The 16,453-nt window shown below is 46.5% G+C and overlaps 2 protein-coding genes across 3 annotated transcripts in view; one reads left to right on the top strand and one right to left on the bottom strand.

The window, feature by feature from the left end:
• SLC36A1 (solute carrier family 36 member 1) overlaps positions 1-16,453 on the bottom strand; it is a 138,779-nt gene that overhangs the window by 54,551 nt on the left and 67,775 nt on the right. The window lies entirely within an intron of this gene.
• The window catches only part of FAT2 (FAT atypical cadherin 2), a 78,370-nt gene that overhangs the window by 50,003 nt on the left and 11,914 nt on the right, over positions 1-16,453 (top strand). The window contains exons 14-20 of the mRNA XM_026510824.4: positions 843-1,226; positions 3,182-3,396; positions 4,365-4,502; positions 5,097-5,240; positions 7,811-8,008; positions 11,233-12,043; positions 15,398-15,543. Of these exons, the coding sequence (XP_026366609.3) occupies positions 843-1,226; positions 3,182-3,396; positions 4,365-4,502; positions 5,097-5,240; positions 7,811-8,008; positions 11,233-12,043; positions 15,398-15,543 (2,036 nt within the window). The remainder of the gene's footprint in view (positions 1-842; positions 1,227-3,181; positions 3,397-4,364; positions 4,503-5,096; positions 5,241-7,810; positions 8,009-11,232; positions 12,044-15,397; positions 15,544-16,453) is intronic.

Below are 16,453 nucleotides of genomic sequence, written 5' to 3'. Positions count from 1 at the left end.
CACCACAAGGGTGTGTATCTCCATGTCTATATGAGATGTGAGACCCTCAGCCTCAGGGCATGCCTTCCTCCGACTGGGTGAGGATCTCACTGCTAAGCATTCAGTACTGGTGTTCTTCATACACAATGGCCCCTACTGCTTCATCTCGTACACAACCAAAGAACATAACAGAATCTGAGCCAAGACCTTTCCATGGGTATGTGTGTTTCCTTAACTTTTTATTTTGACATAATTATAGACACCTAGGAAGTTGCAAAAATAGTACTGAGAGGCCCCTGCACCGCTCAGCCAGCTTCCCCCAATGGTGGCATTTTAGCTGTCGCAGGAAACTGGTAATGGGACATTACTGGTAACCAGACTATAAGCCTTATTCAGATTTCACTAGTTTTTATATGCACTCATTTGAATGTGTGCATGTGAGCACATGTCTGTGTGTATAGATCTATTCAATTTTATTCAATTTTAACTCACATAGAGCGTCGTGTAACCACCACCACCATCAAGATATAGAATTGTTCTATCAAACCAAGGAACTAACTCGCTATTGATGGTTTTGACCTCGCACAAGTTTCATTTTATGAGCTGGCCCTGGACTCTAATCCCCACGTAAACATTTTCAGATAATTTTATAGGTTTGCAGATGCCCCAGCCCCAGAAGCTTTCTATGAGGCCTTGAACCCCCTGGTGAAGAATCTCCCACTGAAAGATTCTCACTCTTAACACAGCCTGAGCATATTAGCCTTTATGGGGACCCCAGGCCCTCCTGCGGCTAGAAAGTTCACTGCAGGTGGGGTCAGAGGAGGGTCTCTCAATATGAACCATGCCCTTGGTCTCCCCAACAGGTGCCAATGCCCAGGTGGTTTACTCTCTGACGGACTCTGCTGAAGGCCATTTTTCCATTGAGGCCACCACGGGTGTGATTCGGCTGGAGAAGCCACTACGGGTCAGGCCACAGGAAGCACTGGAGCTCACTGTCCGTGCCTCTGACCTGGGAACCCCGATACCACTGTCCACTCTGGGCACAGTCACTGTCTCAGTGGTAGGCCTTGATGACTATCTGCCTGTGTTCCTGAACACTGAGCATAGTGTGCAGGTACCCGAGGACGCCCAGCTTGGCACAGAGGTGCTGCAGCTGGCCACCCTCACTCGCCCCAGCGCCGAGAAGACTGGCTACCGTGTGGTCAGCGGGAACGAGCAGGGGAGGTTCCGCCTGGATGCCCGCACAGGTGAGCCAGTGCCTGAGGCAGCCCCACCCCCTACATGCACCTGCACACACAGGGTCTTGGGGAACACTGACTTCTTCACATATGGGGTGTGTGTACCCCATGCAGACCCTCCCAGGGCAAAACCCTTTGGTTCGTTCTTCATGCTGTATCTCTCCAGGTCCCACGTCCCTCTTCCACCATGGGGCCAGCTTATGTGGGGAACCCCTTTATTCCTTCACGTCCCCATCCAGGATGTTCGGCAATGCACTCTCCTCTTACAGTTTGTAGTTTCATGGTCCCAGCTCAGGCCCAGCCCTTGGAGGCTGAGGCCACTCTCTGTCCTTGGCTGACGAAGCACTTGCTGGAATCTGGGGCATAAGCTTCCCAGGGCAGGGCTACCTGCTTCCCTCCTACAGCCCTCCCCAATTATCCCAGAACCCCCGATTCTCCCCTTATTCTCATGAAGAGAACTAGGAAACGGTCTCTTCTTTCCTCTTAGCCACAGAAGAGTCTAAGTCAGACTCACAGAACCTCGTGGAAGGGCCTCAGAGGCTGCCCAGGTCAGATTCCTCCCCAAAGCACCCTTGCAATCATACTCTCTACCTCCTAGAGCAGCTGTCTTATCGTCAAGCAGTATTTTTTAATGGTTTACTATGGAGACTCTAAACATATAAAACAAATAGAGAGGACAGTGTCATGAACCCTATGTTCCCATCACCCAGCTTCTGTAATTGTCAACGTATGCCCGTCTGATTTCACATTTGCCCTTTGCCACCACCCCCACGCATACATATTGCATTTGGTTGACAGGCAGTATTTTAAGTTAATTTCTAACATTTTCCTCTCCCTTTCTATTCCCCCCCACACCTAACTAATGAAACTTGGGTTATGTGTCAGGCAGAATTTTTTCTATTTTGGATTGACTAGTAGCTTTATCTTTTTGATGTCATATATCTCTCTAGCCCCTATATTTCTTATAAATGACATTTGGATTAAAGACCTTGATCAGGTTCAAGCTTAATTTCATGGCAACAGTGCTTCATGGATGATGCTGGGTTGTAGTTGGCACTCTGTTGGGAGGCATATAAAAACTGATAGGTTTTCCTGAGGTTAAGATTGACAATGGGCTTGCATGTTGTCAGCCTGAGCCATCCATTATAGAGTTCTTCATCAGCTGTCCTTCTCATGGTTTTAGCAACCTTAGATGATTATTTCCTAGATACATTATTTCATTAGGGGCGGCAAAATGGTGATCTTCTGATTTTATCATTCCTCATTTATTTACTAACTGAAACTCTTTCATAAAGAAGAGTTTTCTACCATTAAATATTTGGTTATCCAGGAACAGCATGATAAATCCTTATTTTTTTCCAAATTTCAGAAAAATAAATCTATGCCCTAGCAGTTCATTCAACAATTTTGGGTATTATAAAACTCTTTATAATCTAAGTTTTGTCATTTACTAGCTGGGTGAACTTGGGCAGGTCACTTACCTGTTGGGAGCATCAGTTGACTCACTTAGAAAATGTGAACCACAGTTGTTCCTACTCTACAGAATTATTATTGATCTACATGAGAAAGATTTAATATTATAGATTTAAAGGAGACTTCAACGAAATATTATAGAAATAAATGAGGGAAACACTACTGTTGAGATGGCAATAACGAAAATGAGAGGAGATGGAGGGGGAGGGGGGGAAGGTAATGGGGAAACAAAACAAAGAGGGTGATGTAAAAGATGAAGGATAAGATGATGGAGGAGATGAAAGAGATGATGGACGACATGGTGGAGATGATGGAGATGGTGGAGGAGAAAATGGAAGAGATTATGGAGGAGATAGAGGAGATGATGGAGGAGATCTGTCTGTCCCAACCCTGTTGAGCTGCCTCTCCTGGGGTTTGGCTCAAGACCCCTCAGACCTCTGCCTTTGCAGTCCCAAATGCTTCATTGCTCCCATCATCTCTTGTTTCCTCAGGGATCCTGTATGTCAACAAGAGCCTGGACTTTGAGACAAGCCCCAAGTTCTTCCTATCCATAGAATGCACCCGGAAAGGCTCTTCCTCTCTCAGTGACATGACCACAATCGTGGTCAACATCACTGATGTCAATGAACACCGACCCAGATTCCTTCAGGATCTGTACAGCACAAGGGTCTTAGAGAATGCCATCATAGGTGACGTCGTGCTCACAGTAAGGACCCACAACTTTGCCCTTTGGGGGGCATGGACTTGGATGGGTTTTTATCCCCCCCCATGTCTACAAGCATGGGTTAGTTTATCAATTTATACACAATACACTTAACTCTGACTTGCAGCCACTTGGCCAAACTGTTTCTCATGACAGAGGGTCTCAGGGCTATGTTTGATAAGGTCTAGATCAGGTATTGATAGAACGGGGCATAGGAGAGACCCCAGAGGACTACCGGAGGCTCCAAGGTCTGGGAAGGGCCTGGAGTATTAGTGTTGTGCAGGGGGAGAAGCACCAAATAACACCTCTTTGCATTTAAACATGTAATTGCTCCCCACTACATAGAGTGAAAACAAACTCTGTATGCCCATATTTAAGGTTCTCTATGACCCCTCTTTATTCTGCCTTCTGGTCTTATCTCCTTCTACTCTCTGACATGCATCCTATGCTCCAACCACACAGGAAGTTGAGCCTTTCTTTAAACAGTCTCTGCACTTTCACACATTCTGGGTTCAAGCCTGGAATATTGGCTCCATTCCCAGAAGCCCTCCTTATCCTTCTGAGGCTTATGAATGCTTTGCTAATCTTCCCAGGTAGAATTTACCACCTCATTCTCTGTGCTCTCTTAAGGCTGATCATACTTTGCCCCAAATTAGAATTACCAATAAAATTAGACATTAAACTTCCTGTGTGCATATTCATTTTGGCACATCCCTCACCTACTACTTCAGGACCTAGCACCCTGCCAGTATGAGTGAATGAGTAAATGAATGAACCATGGCATGCTGAAATCTATACTGGGATAGAAAATGAAGACATTCCTTTGGTAGGGATGACTGTGGTCCAGGGACTGCCCGCCTAATGGGAGTCATTGGAGTGGGGACATAGCTGTCTCCTTGTACTCCTAGGGGCCAACATTCCTTTCTGGTCCCTCTTGCCCTCGATTAACAACTACCCTCCCTCTGCTGCAGGTGTCAGCGACTGATGAAGATGGACCTGCAAATAGTGCCATCACCTACAGCCTGATAGGAGGGAACCAGCTTGGGCACTTCTCTGTCCACCCCAAGAAGGGGGAGCTACAGGTGGCCAAGGCCCTGGATTGGGAACAGGTGAGTCATGTGGGAGGGGCCCAATCTAAGTTTATCAGAGCAGAGATATGGCCCTGATGCAGGTCCAGAGGATGAACTGTGGTCAACACCCCTGCTGACTTCTCCAGACTTGTACTCAGTGTCCCACACTTGTTTTCCCTGTGTGGTCTCTGTGGTCTGTGAGGCCAGAGGCAGGAGAGGACTAAGTGACCCTTAACCTTGACTGGAGGAGCTCAGGCTAGCTGCTTACTATTGACCAGGAATCATTAGATCATTATAGTAAATTATCATTTATTGAGCACAGGATCTGTGCCAGGAACTTTGCTAAGTGCTTTGTATACATTATGCCATTTGGTACTTAAATTAATCCTAGTGGGTGGGTCCTGATATCCTCACAGATGTTTAGTCATCTTCCCAAGTTCTCACAGGTGGTAAGCGGTGGAACTGGAAATCAAACCTATTTCTTCCTGACTCCAAAACCTGGACCCTAAAATAGCATGGGTGGGTAATGGAGTCGGGCATAGGGGAGTGTCTCCATCTTATTTTTCTGAAAACATTAGTTGGGGCAGAACTGAGGGGTCTTATTGCTAACTCTCCACTGCCATCTTGCTATAGACTCCTAGCTATTCCCTGAGGCTCCGAGCCACAGACAACGGGCGGCCTCCACTGCATGAGGACACAGACATTGCTATCCAAGTGGTTGATGTCAATGATAACCCACCGAGATTCTTCCAGCTCAACTACAGCACCTCTGTCCAGGTACACTTGAGCTTCCAAAGACATCCTGAAGCCTTCCTCCCTTCGTTTCCCTCCTAATGGATGGTGCTCACCACCGCTATCAGTCTACAGTGGCTGTGACCTTGACACTGATATCCCTAATGGCAACACAGCCTGCTAAAGGGGACTATGAATTACGGAATTAAAAATAATCAGGCACTGTGCTAGGCACTTCCACATCCATTACCTCATTTGCGACTCACCCAGCTACATGAATCAGGTAGTACAGTAGTCCCCCCTTATCTGTGGTTTTGCTTTCTGTGGTTTCAGTCAGGCTGACCCCTCATCAACCACATTCCAGAAGCTGATGTTCCCTAACATATCATCACAAGGTCCATAGTAGCCTAATGTACATCACACATTCTGTGTGCCTATGTCACTCATCTCACTTCATCTCACCACATAGGCATCTTATCATCTGCACATCATCACAAGAAGAATGGGGGAGTACAGATATTTTGAGAAAGGGAGATCACACTCACATAACTATTATTATAGTATATTGTTATAATTTTCTATTTTATCATTAGTTATTGCTGTTAATCTCTTACTGTGACTAATTGATAAATTAAACTTTATCATAGAGATGTATGTATAGAAAACTCAGTATAAATGATGTGATACTATTCATGGTTTCAGGTATCCACTGGGAGTCTTAGAACATATCACTGTGGATAAGGGGGCCTACTCTGCCCACTTTACGGATTTTTTAAATGGAGGTACAGAAATGTACCATACCTAGGGGCGCCTGGGTGGCTCAGTCGTTAAGTGTCTGCCTTCGGCTCAGGGTGTGATCCTGGCGTTCTGGGATCGAGCCCCACTTAAGGTCCTCTGCTGGAAGCCTGCTTCTTCCTCTCCCATTCCCCCTGCTTGTGTTCCCTCTCTCGCTGGCTGTCTCTATCTCTGTCAAATAAATAAATAAAATCTTTAAAAAAAAAAAAGAAATGTACCATAGCTAAAATGTGGCAAACTTGGGATTTAAACCAGATGATTTTCCAGATCCCTGAGCTATTTCCATCATACCAATGGTTTACAAATGGGATCTGGAGATTGCCTAGGGATTCAATAGGAATTGTGACCATAAGATGTGAGGGAGTTGAGGAAGAGGATAGGAAGGGAGAATCCTGGGTCCTGCTATGTATCAGCCAGAGTCACTTCACTTTTACTTCTTTGTATATTATGAGTATTAGTTAGTTAGGATTCTTTGGCTGCCAATAACAGATTATCTGACTAAAATGTCATTAAATAATAAGGGTTTATTATTTCATATAACAAAAGGTGTGATGGTATTAAGTTCTATTCCAGAACTGGTTATTTTGGCAGAAAAACAGTATCACAGCTTTGGGCTAGCTTCTCTGAAATTCCCCCACCTTCATTCTCATGGTTACAAAATGGCTGCTGCAGCTCCAGCATCATATCCTTGTCTAACCATCTTCAAAGGCAAACAGAAAAGGACTCCCGTCCCCCACCCCGGCCCCAGGATCTATTTTTATCAAAGAAGAAAGCTTCTCAGAACCCTCACCTGGTTGACTTCTCCAGTGATCAGAACCAGATTACATGATCACCATTAAACCAAAAACTGGCACAGGGAACCAGATTTTATAACTGACTTAGACCAATTATAATCTCCATCTCTCTCCTTTTTTTTTTTTTTTTTTGAGAGGGAGAGGGAGAGAGCATGAGTGGGGAGAGGCAGAAGGAGAGAGAGAATCTTAAGCAGCCTCCATGACCAGTGAGCAGAGACTGAGGCAGGGCTCAATCTCACAACCCTGAGATCAGGACCTGAGCTGAAATCAAGAGTTGGACACTTAACCGCCTTGAGCCTCCTAGGTGCCCCAGTCCATCTCTTCTTAATAGGGCACATCTTTTCTGAGGATATTGCTACCCCACACCTGAACAAAAGTCGGGTTTTGTAAGAAAGGAAGGGAGGAATGTCTGTTGGATAGGCAACCATTAGTTTCTGTCCATAAGATTGTTTGTAGATAAAATTTTGTTGCAAAAAAGACAGTTAACAACCATTGTGCTATAGATACTTAATTCCCACACTATAGAACAGAGACTTGAACAGTACCCAGGGAATCAATTTTTCTTAGTTGAATGCTTACTCATTTTTAATTTTTTTCGTTGAGTTGTGTGTTCCATTGGTCTTCTAAGCAGGAAACCATTTATAGGTGTTCAGTTGACCCTATGAATCACAAAAGTTCCGCATAGATCCCAGGCACTAACTAATTTATATACAAGAATTATCAGCTATGTGACCTTGAGCAAGTCACCTTCTATAGCATAAAGGGACTCTAAGGACCCTTCCTGCCTTAATGGGCTTTGTTTCTAAGACCCAGCACTGCCCTCAGGAAGCTCCTGATTTAGACTGGCGAAGCTAACAACAAATTCACAGGCTGGCAGAATGAATGAATGATAGCTCGAAGTTCAGACATAGCCTGAGAGCAGCCACAGTGCTGAGGACTCATCACAGATAAGGGGATCCAGAAAGATGCGAAAGGAAAGACTGGAGCTCATTTTGCTCTTTGATTTCCTGGCACGCTCTGTCTCAGGAGAACTCACCCATTGGCAGCAAAGTTCTGCAGCTGATCCTGAGTGACCCGGACTCCCCAGAGAATGGTCCCCCCTACTCATTCCGAATCACCAACGGGAATGATGGCTCTGCCTTCCGAGTGACCCCTGATGGATGGCTAGTGACCACTGTGGGCCTAAGCAGGAGAGTCCAGGAATGGTATCAGCTTCAGATCAAGGTAAGAGCTGGGTTGGGCCACTGCTGGTAACCACGGGGACAGTAATGTGCTGGCGAAAGCACTACCAGTGCTTGTATTATTAGGAGAAAATGTACAGAGCTCTTCCTAGGTGCTGGGGACTGCGCTAAGTGCATCACATGCATTACTGTATTAAACCCTCACAACATGCTTTAGGGAAGGGCAGTTAGCACCCCCACTTTAGAGATGTGGTAACTGAGGCACAGGGAGGTTGAGTGACTGGTAGTAATACTACCAATAAGTGGCAGAGGTGGGTTGCTTCAGACCAAATACTCTGACCCTGGAGCCTAACCTCTGAATTCCTGCACAGCTTCTGGGCAGAACAATATCCTCACCCTGGCTCTAACTCCTTGAGTTTGGCCAGGACAGCTCTCTGAACCTCACAGGAACTGGTGTGTGGTCCAAAATGGAGAAGATATATACATGTTTAGGGGTCGTGGTGGTATTGCAAAGGGTAGAGTGAGAATAGCCAAAGGTAAGTGGTCAAATGGTATTTAAACATTTGTTCTTCATTTTATTGTTTCAAAATCCCTTTCCTAAATCTCAAGTCCTAGTGAACCCTGTTATTCTGTGAACTTCTCTGGGCTCAGGATGATATATCTATTCATTCATCCAGCTAGCCAGTCAGTGATTTGCTAAGTCTTTCAACAAATATTGAGCACCCATCCTGTGCCAGGCCCTATGCCTGCTGCTAGTCATATAGCAAGGGGAAGTGAGGGGATGATCCCTGTCCATGTGGGCTTTTGATTCTAGTCATGGAGATAAACAATAAGCAGATGAAGAAAGAAAGCGATGAGAGGCTCATAAGGCACAAGGGAGCCATATTCAGAGTGTGGCTGCCATCATGAGGAAGGAACATTTGAGCTGGGACCTGAGGAGCCAGCCATTTGAAAAACATACAGGAGAATGTCACAAGCAGGAACAAGATAAGCCAACATCTTGAGTTGGGAAGGAGCTTGAAGTGGATTGAGATGGGGCCAATATGGTCATCATAGTGATCTTAATAGGAATAAAGCTGAAGAGATGGGTTGTGTGGATCATGGAGGCCTCATAGCTTGGGTGACCATACTACTTGAGGTCTACACTGCGTCACACTTGAGAGGGAGAGAAGCACTAAAAAAAGTTTGGCGATCACCAAGCCACAACAGGATCAATCGGTAAAAAATCAAGACTGATCTGGGCAAACCAGGATGTACAGCCACCCTAATTATAAGCCTTGCTAAAACTTTTAGTATTACTTCCAATTCCAGCTGGAGAGAGTGGTGCAGAAACCTTGAGCTGATAATGAAGATGCAAGAAGTGGACAGACTAGGGACAAGCTCTGCATGGAAATAACCAGGAGTCGGTGATAGACTGGATATGGGGAGAGAGAGAAGAATCAGGGGTGATTCCCAGGTTCCAGACTCTAGTGAAGACTGTGCGGTAGAGCCATTGCTGAGGCTGGAAGGATGGTGAGGTGGGGAAAGGACACGTTTATGGGGTAAAATGAGGACTCCGTTTCACACATGTCACCTTTTAGGTGCCCATGAGACATCGACATGAAGGTGTCCAGTAGGTAGTTGGGAATGGGAGTCTGCAGCTCAGGGGACAGGTGTGGGCTAACACAGAGGGTTCTCAAAGCTAAGGGCATGGACATGATTGCTTAGGAAACGATGAACTCTGTCTCCTGATCCAGACATAACTATCGGCATCACCGTCTCTTGCATTTGGCTTGTATGTCTGCTTTTGTTCACTGGGAGGCACTAGACGCCAGCAAAGAAACGGACTATGGACACAAGCTCAGATTCTGCTCTGGCCTTATCTGCTGTATGACCTTAGGCTAGTTACTTGACCTCTGAGCCTCAGTGATAGCTTTTGTAAAATGGGAGACTTTGTGGTATCTATCTCATAATAAAGGTTAGGGTTAGGGTTGATATGATATCTCGTATCATGCATCAGAAGCATTAGAAGTGACCAGGCATACAGTCTGCACTCAGATGATGCCAGCTATATGTTATACTTAGCAGCAGTATTAATTACTGTTGCTGCTATTGCTATCCCACCTTTGTTATACACAAATCCCAGCACTAGGTGTAATTTCACAACTTGTTCACTCACTCAAAGCACTGCAATACACGTGAACAAGGTATTACTGTAGGGAAAGTTGTGGAGACCCCTGGTGACAGCTGTGAAAGTGATAAAGTCACTGAAGAAAACTTCGTCCTTGCTAATCTGGAAAGTTGCAGGGACGCTTGGCAAAATATGAAAGGAAAAGGCATTTTTTATTTACATTCTTTTCCTTGCTTAACTGAGGTCATAGCATGGCCTTGTTAAAACCTTCCATGGCTTTTCATGGCTCTGACATAAAACCCGACCTTGTGCTCCTCAGCCCATCAGTGACGGGGCGGCCTCCCTTGTGCCCCACTCTGGCCCTCAGCCCTGCCCACTCGCTCCAGCAGCCGTGGCCCTTCTGCCCCATCGAGCTCACCACATTCTTTCTACTCTGGGGCTTGACACTTGCTGTTCCTTTTGTCACCTCCGCTCCTCACCTCTTCTCATCCCTTAGGACTCAGTTCAAGTGTCACCTCATCCTCAAGTGTCATGACTTCCCTCCTACCTGATCTGAGTTAGGACCCTTTCACTCTTCAGATCTCTGTCCTATGCTCCATGTATCTCCTTTACAGCACTTTATCCATGTCTGACATTCTCTTGTTTATTTAGTAATGTACTGATGGTCTCTTTTCTCCCGATCACAGCAGAGGGCCTGGCCTGTAGAAAGCACTAAGTACTTGTTGGCTAGCCTGAGGAAGAAATGCACACCCTGACCCCAATCACACAGTAAAGGGGAATCCCAAAGACAACCTCCTTAGGCTGACAGGGGCCACAAAGAATGCATACTGGAATCATGAAGAGACATTTGATGACTCACTTAAAGAAAGAGACAGAATGAGGTACATTGGAGAGGAAGGAGGTGTGAGTGTGAGTGGCTGGAGAGATTTAGGAAGAGGCTCAGAGAGCTGTCAAGATGAGGAAATGGAGTTAAGTTTTACTGTGTGGTATGGAATATAACTGCCTCCACAAGACCGTCAGTGCTTTGGAGTTACTGTTCTCTTTTTCGATTGTGATGTCTCAAGCAGAGAAACGTGGCTGCCCCAGGAGGCCCGGACTCGTTTGGGCCACAGACAGCTGCAGTCCTGTGGTAATGGCAGTGCTTGTTTTGCCCACAGGTGTCAGACAGTGGCATCCCTCCCCTCTCATCTTCGACGTCCGTCAGAGTGCATGTCACGGAGCAGAGCCACTACCCACCCTCTGCCCTACCGCTGGAGATCTTCATCACCATCGGGGAGGAGGAGTTCCAGGGTGGTATGGTAGGCAAAATCCATGCCACAGACCGAGACCCACAGGACACACTGACCTACAGCCTGGCACAAGAGGACACCCTGGCCAGGCACTTCTCAGTGGGCGCACCTGATGGCAAGATTATCGCCGCCCAGGGCTTGCCTCGTGGCCGCTATGCATTCAACGTCACAGTTAGTGATGGGACCTTTACCGCCACTGCTGGGGTCCACGTCCATGTGTGGCATGTGGGGCGAGAGGCTCTGCAGCAGGCCATGTGGATGGGCTTCCACCACCTCACCCCGGAGGAGCTGGTGAGCGACCACTGGAGGAACCTGCAGAGGTTCCTCAGCAACAAACTGGACATCAAACGAGCTAACATCCACCTGGCCAGCCTTCAGCCTGCAGAGGCCACAGCTGGGGTAGATGTGCTCCTGGTCTTTGAGGGGCATTCTGGAACCTTCTACAAGCTCCAGGAGCTGGCATCCATCATCACTCGTTCAGCCAAGGAGATGGAGCACTTGGTGGGAATTCAGATGAGGTCAGCCATGCCTGTGGTGCCCTGCCAGGGCCCCAGCTGCCAGGGTCAAATGTGCCAAGAGACGGTGCACCTGGACCCCAGGGTGGGGCCCACATACAGCACAGCCAGGCTCAGCATCCTGACCCCACGGCACCGCCTGGAGAGGAGCTGCTCCTGCAATGGTGAGGAACGGGCTTCCCCAAGACAATCAGCACTGTAGGGCTCAGCCAGACTGACTGTAGGGATGGAGATCCCAGGGAGGCCCTATGAGGTAGTTACAGGGGAGTTTTAGCAGGGCTAAAGGCCACAGGCCACCACGGGATAGGTATTGGCCTCACAAAATCTAGTCATGGAATAGCACCCTACTCCTGGCCACTTTCTGGGGTTCCAAAAATAACGGTAAGGATACAAGAGGCAGTTAGCATGATGACTGAAACCCCAGAGTCCGGCATCAGACTGCCTGGGTTTAAATCCCAGCTCTGCCACTTGCTAGCCAAGTGACCTGGGAAAATTATCTAGCCTCTCCTTGTCTTTGGACTGTTATAGGGATTAAATGAGTGTTAAATATCAAGGACTTGTTTAGAAAAGTGCCTGATACAAAGAGAGGAAGCGGTCACTAACATGAGTTACTAATAGTACTACTATTATTACTATAGCCATATGGCTATAACCTCAAGACTTAGCTCAGATTTTAACTCCAGCTCCATCTCTTACTAGCTGTGTAACCTTGGGTTGGTTACTAAATCCTCTGAGCTGTAGATTCTCATCTATAAAATAATGAAAATATTATCATCTGCCTTCTGGAGTTGGTTTGGGGAGTAAATTACTTAATGGATATAAAAGCACTTAACCTTTGTCTGGCCCATAAGGACCTGTCCGTGATGGCTGTCATTCACATGGTAGCAGTCATTGCTAGGACTCTGCCATGTGCCAGGCATTATATATGTTACCTAAACTGATTGTCACCAACACCGTACGAAGCAGGGTTATTAGTTCCAACTACAGTTGAAACTGAGGGATGGGGTTTCTTTTGGTTTACCTGAAACTGCACGGGCTCCAGTGAAGGTCTTGGTATCTAAATACCTGTGTGTCCCACGCTAAAGCCTGAGCTCTTCGCTGCACTCCATAGGGAGTCAGTTTCTTCCTGCAGATTCACCCCAACAACCCTGGCATCAAGAATCCATACCCTGGACCAGCTCAGGAGCATTGGCAAAAGGAAAATGACATTTTCTCCAGTTCATCATCACCCCCTGCCTGGCCTGGCCTACCCTTTATGGGTTCCCCCTGTTCTTTCTCTAAAGATTTGTGCATTTTCTCCAGGTCCCACTGTATTTAGGTTGGGTGAGTTGCTCTTGGTGCGTGTGTGTTTATGGGGCGGGGGGTGGGGGTGTTTCCCTTCAGTGTCTCTTGCTCCAGAGTTGCCCACAAGGAAAGCTGTGATGGCTGAAGGTTCTCTCTTGGTCACCTGGCAAAAGACACCAGAGGGTCTAAAATCCATGCTTGTGCCACATCATCTGGGGAGTGTGGTTTTAAAGAGACTTGCTCCTGTGTGTCACCTCCAGAGTGTATTATTTAGAAGGTCTTGGGGGAGGCCTAGAATTGGCATTTTTTATGAAGTTTTTATTTTAATCCCAGTATTACAGCATACAGTGTTGTATTAGTTTCAGGTATACAATATAGCGATTCAACAATTCTGTACCTCACTCCGTGCTCATCACGATAATTGTACTCTTAATCCCCTTCACCTATTTCACCCATCCCCCATCCACTCCCCTCTGGTAACCATCAGTTTGTTCTCTATAGTTGACAGTCTGTTTCTTGGTCTCTCTCCCTCTCCCTCTCTCTCACTCTTTGTCTCCTTGGAATTGGCATTTTTTAACCAGCACCTCAGGCAATTCTGAAGCAAGTGGTCCAAGGGCCGCACTTTGAGAAATACTAGAGAGGCTGGCTCTCCAATCACCAGAATCACTTGGAGGAGAGGGTTTTGTTGTTTTTAAAAACATTTTGGTGAAATACAGCATGCAGAAAGGCCCATGTGCCATAGTGTACAGCTCAACTAGTTTTCACAAACCAAATACACCCGTGTAACTGGCACCTATACCAAGGGTTACAACTTGACCAGCTTCTCAGGAGCTCCCCTGGGTCTCGCTTCCAGTTGCTACACCCACTGTAGGGAGATTTTTAAAATGCAGATTCTCATGCGCCTCCAGAACTACTGAGTCATACTCTCAGAGTATCTTAAAATTCTCTCCAGCTGATATTCAGCCAGGTCTGGGAATTCCTAGATGATCCAGATCATCTTCAATATCCCATCCAGTGATGACCTACTACAATGGAATTGCCCACAGCAGAGAATTTTATTTTATTTTTTTTAAAGATCTTATTTATTTATTCGACAGAGATAGAGACAGCCAGCGAGAGAGGGAACACAAGCAGGGGGAGTGGGAGAGGAAGAAGCAGACTCATAGTGGAAGAGCCTGATGTGGGGCTCGATCCCAGATCGCCGGGATCACGCCCTGAGCTGAAGGCAGACGCTTAACCGCTGTGCCACCCAGGCGCCCCACAGCAGAGAATTTTAGATCTAATGTAGGACAGACTCTTAGGATCTTGAAATCCCATGCGCCTTGGGCTTCTTGGCTCTTCCTTCTCTTCTTGGCTTTTGTTCCCTCTCTTCAACAATCTGGGCTATCTGGGGCCTATACAGCTCCTCCTCTTGCCTTACCATTGATAAGCCTATTCACATTGAGGTTTTAGGGATTTAACAACTGAACTCACTTCTGGGGAGGATAGTGCTTAATATATATAACACAGCATTTCCCAAGGCGGGCCTGCAGAATGCTATTTCCTAGGGCTTGGAAGAGGTGGTCCACATAAGAGGGTCCCATGGCCAAGTAAGCTGGAGAACGTCAAGTTGAAGTGGAGCCTCCTGACTCTGCAAATATGTGCTAGCAGTTGCTACAGGGGGTGCACATGCGGGACTTCACAGAACTTTGCACCCCTTTCTTGATCACAGTGACTCTCGACCTCTCAGCAGCGCTTTACCTGGTTATGCGCTTCTCCAACGGTTACACTCCAAATGATGAAGGGAGATCTTGAGGCAAATGACCTTTGTGGTATTCTTGAAATCACACATATATGCAGAATCCTCTCCAATTCTGCCTCCTTCTTCCCCCCAGTGATGTCAGAAATAACACAGAAACTATGTAGGATAGAAATTTTGATTTCCACACATTTCATTGGTAACATTTCTGGCTTGATTCTTGCTTTCTTAATGGTTTGAGCTCATAGTTCTGACTCAAGCTGGGACCCAAGCCAAGGGTCTCTGGGGCCAAAAGAAGGTGTGCAGGGTGATGGCCTCTGTCTGGCTGCATGACCCTAGACAGGTTATCCCCTCCCTGCACCGCCCACCAAGAAGCCTCACTTCTTCATCTATAAAATGTGAGCAAGTCACCCAAGGATTGAATGAGACAAAGTCAGTTCAAGGACTCTGTGGGGACCTCTTCATGTGGAGCTGACATCTCTGGTTGCTTCTACAGGTACTGCCACAAGATTCAGCGGACGAAGCTTTGGGCGGTACAGTCTTCCAGAGGCAGAGAGCTGGCATATCCGTTTCCGCCTGAAAACACTCCAATCACAGGCTATTCTTCTGTTCAGCAATGAGACAGTGTATGTCTCCCTGAAGGTAAGGCACTGCCAGCCTGAGAGATTTCATGTGGGCATGCCAGGCTAGGGAGGTGTGGACAGCCTGAGGAACAGCCATGAAACCCAATTTCTGGCAAAGAAAACCCTGCGTGGTTTTCAGGGATGCTGTGTGTGACTATGGGGTTAAGACACAAGACACAAGACTTCCCAGTTGTGATGGCCCAAGCCCCCCACCCGGAGATATACAGCCAAAGACAACGAGTTGGGCTGCTCTGTGGGAGGAGAGAGAGCCTAAAGACAGAGGGAGAAATGGGAGGCCACCTAGTCATGGTGGGTTTGTTTTTTGTTTTATTACCTTTTTGTGTGTGTGTGTGTGTGTGTGTGGATGTGAATCTTTTTTTTTTATATAATAATATTTTTTATTATATTATGTTAGTCACCATACAGTACATCCCTGGTTTTTGATGTGAAGTTCCCTGATTCATTAGTTGCGTATAACACCCTCCTTAGTACCCATCACCAGCCTATCCCATTCCCCCACCCCCCTCCCCTCTGAAGCCCTCAGTTTGTTTCTCAGAGTTCTTTTGCCGAGTAACAGACCAGTGTTTTCCAAGATGGGTGGGAGGCTGGCTACCACTGGGGTGCTCAAGACTACAAACCTGGCATTAAGTTACATGGAATCACATGTAACTTAAAATGAATTTCCTTTCTCATGGTCTTTTAGTCCTGATTACATCTTGTAGAACGTCTCGGTTTGCCTGCCTGATTTTATTTTATTTTTTTTAATGAATCAAATTTATGTTTATTTTCATTTTTTTATATTTTTTATTATATTATATTAGTCACCATACAGTACATCCCTGGTTTTTGATGTAAAGTTTGATGACTCATTAGTTGTGTGTAACACCCAGTGCACCATGCAATACGTGCCCTCCTTACTACCCATCACC

Source organism: Ursus arctos, unplaced genomic scaffold (assembly GCF_023065955.2).
Source record: "Ursus arctos isolate Adak ecotype North America unplaced genomic scaffold, UrsArc2.0 scaffold_15, whole genome shotgun sequence".
Lineage (NCBI taxonomy): Eukaryota > Metazoa > Chordata > Mammalia > Carnivora > Ursidae > Ursus > Ursus arctos.
The sequence above is the reverse complement of the archived record's forward strand: the minus strand, read 5'-3'. Positions and strand labels throughout refer to the sequence as shown.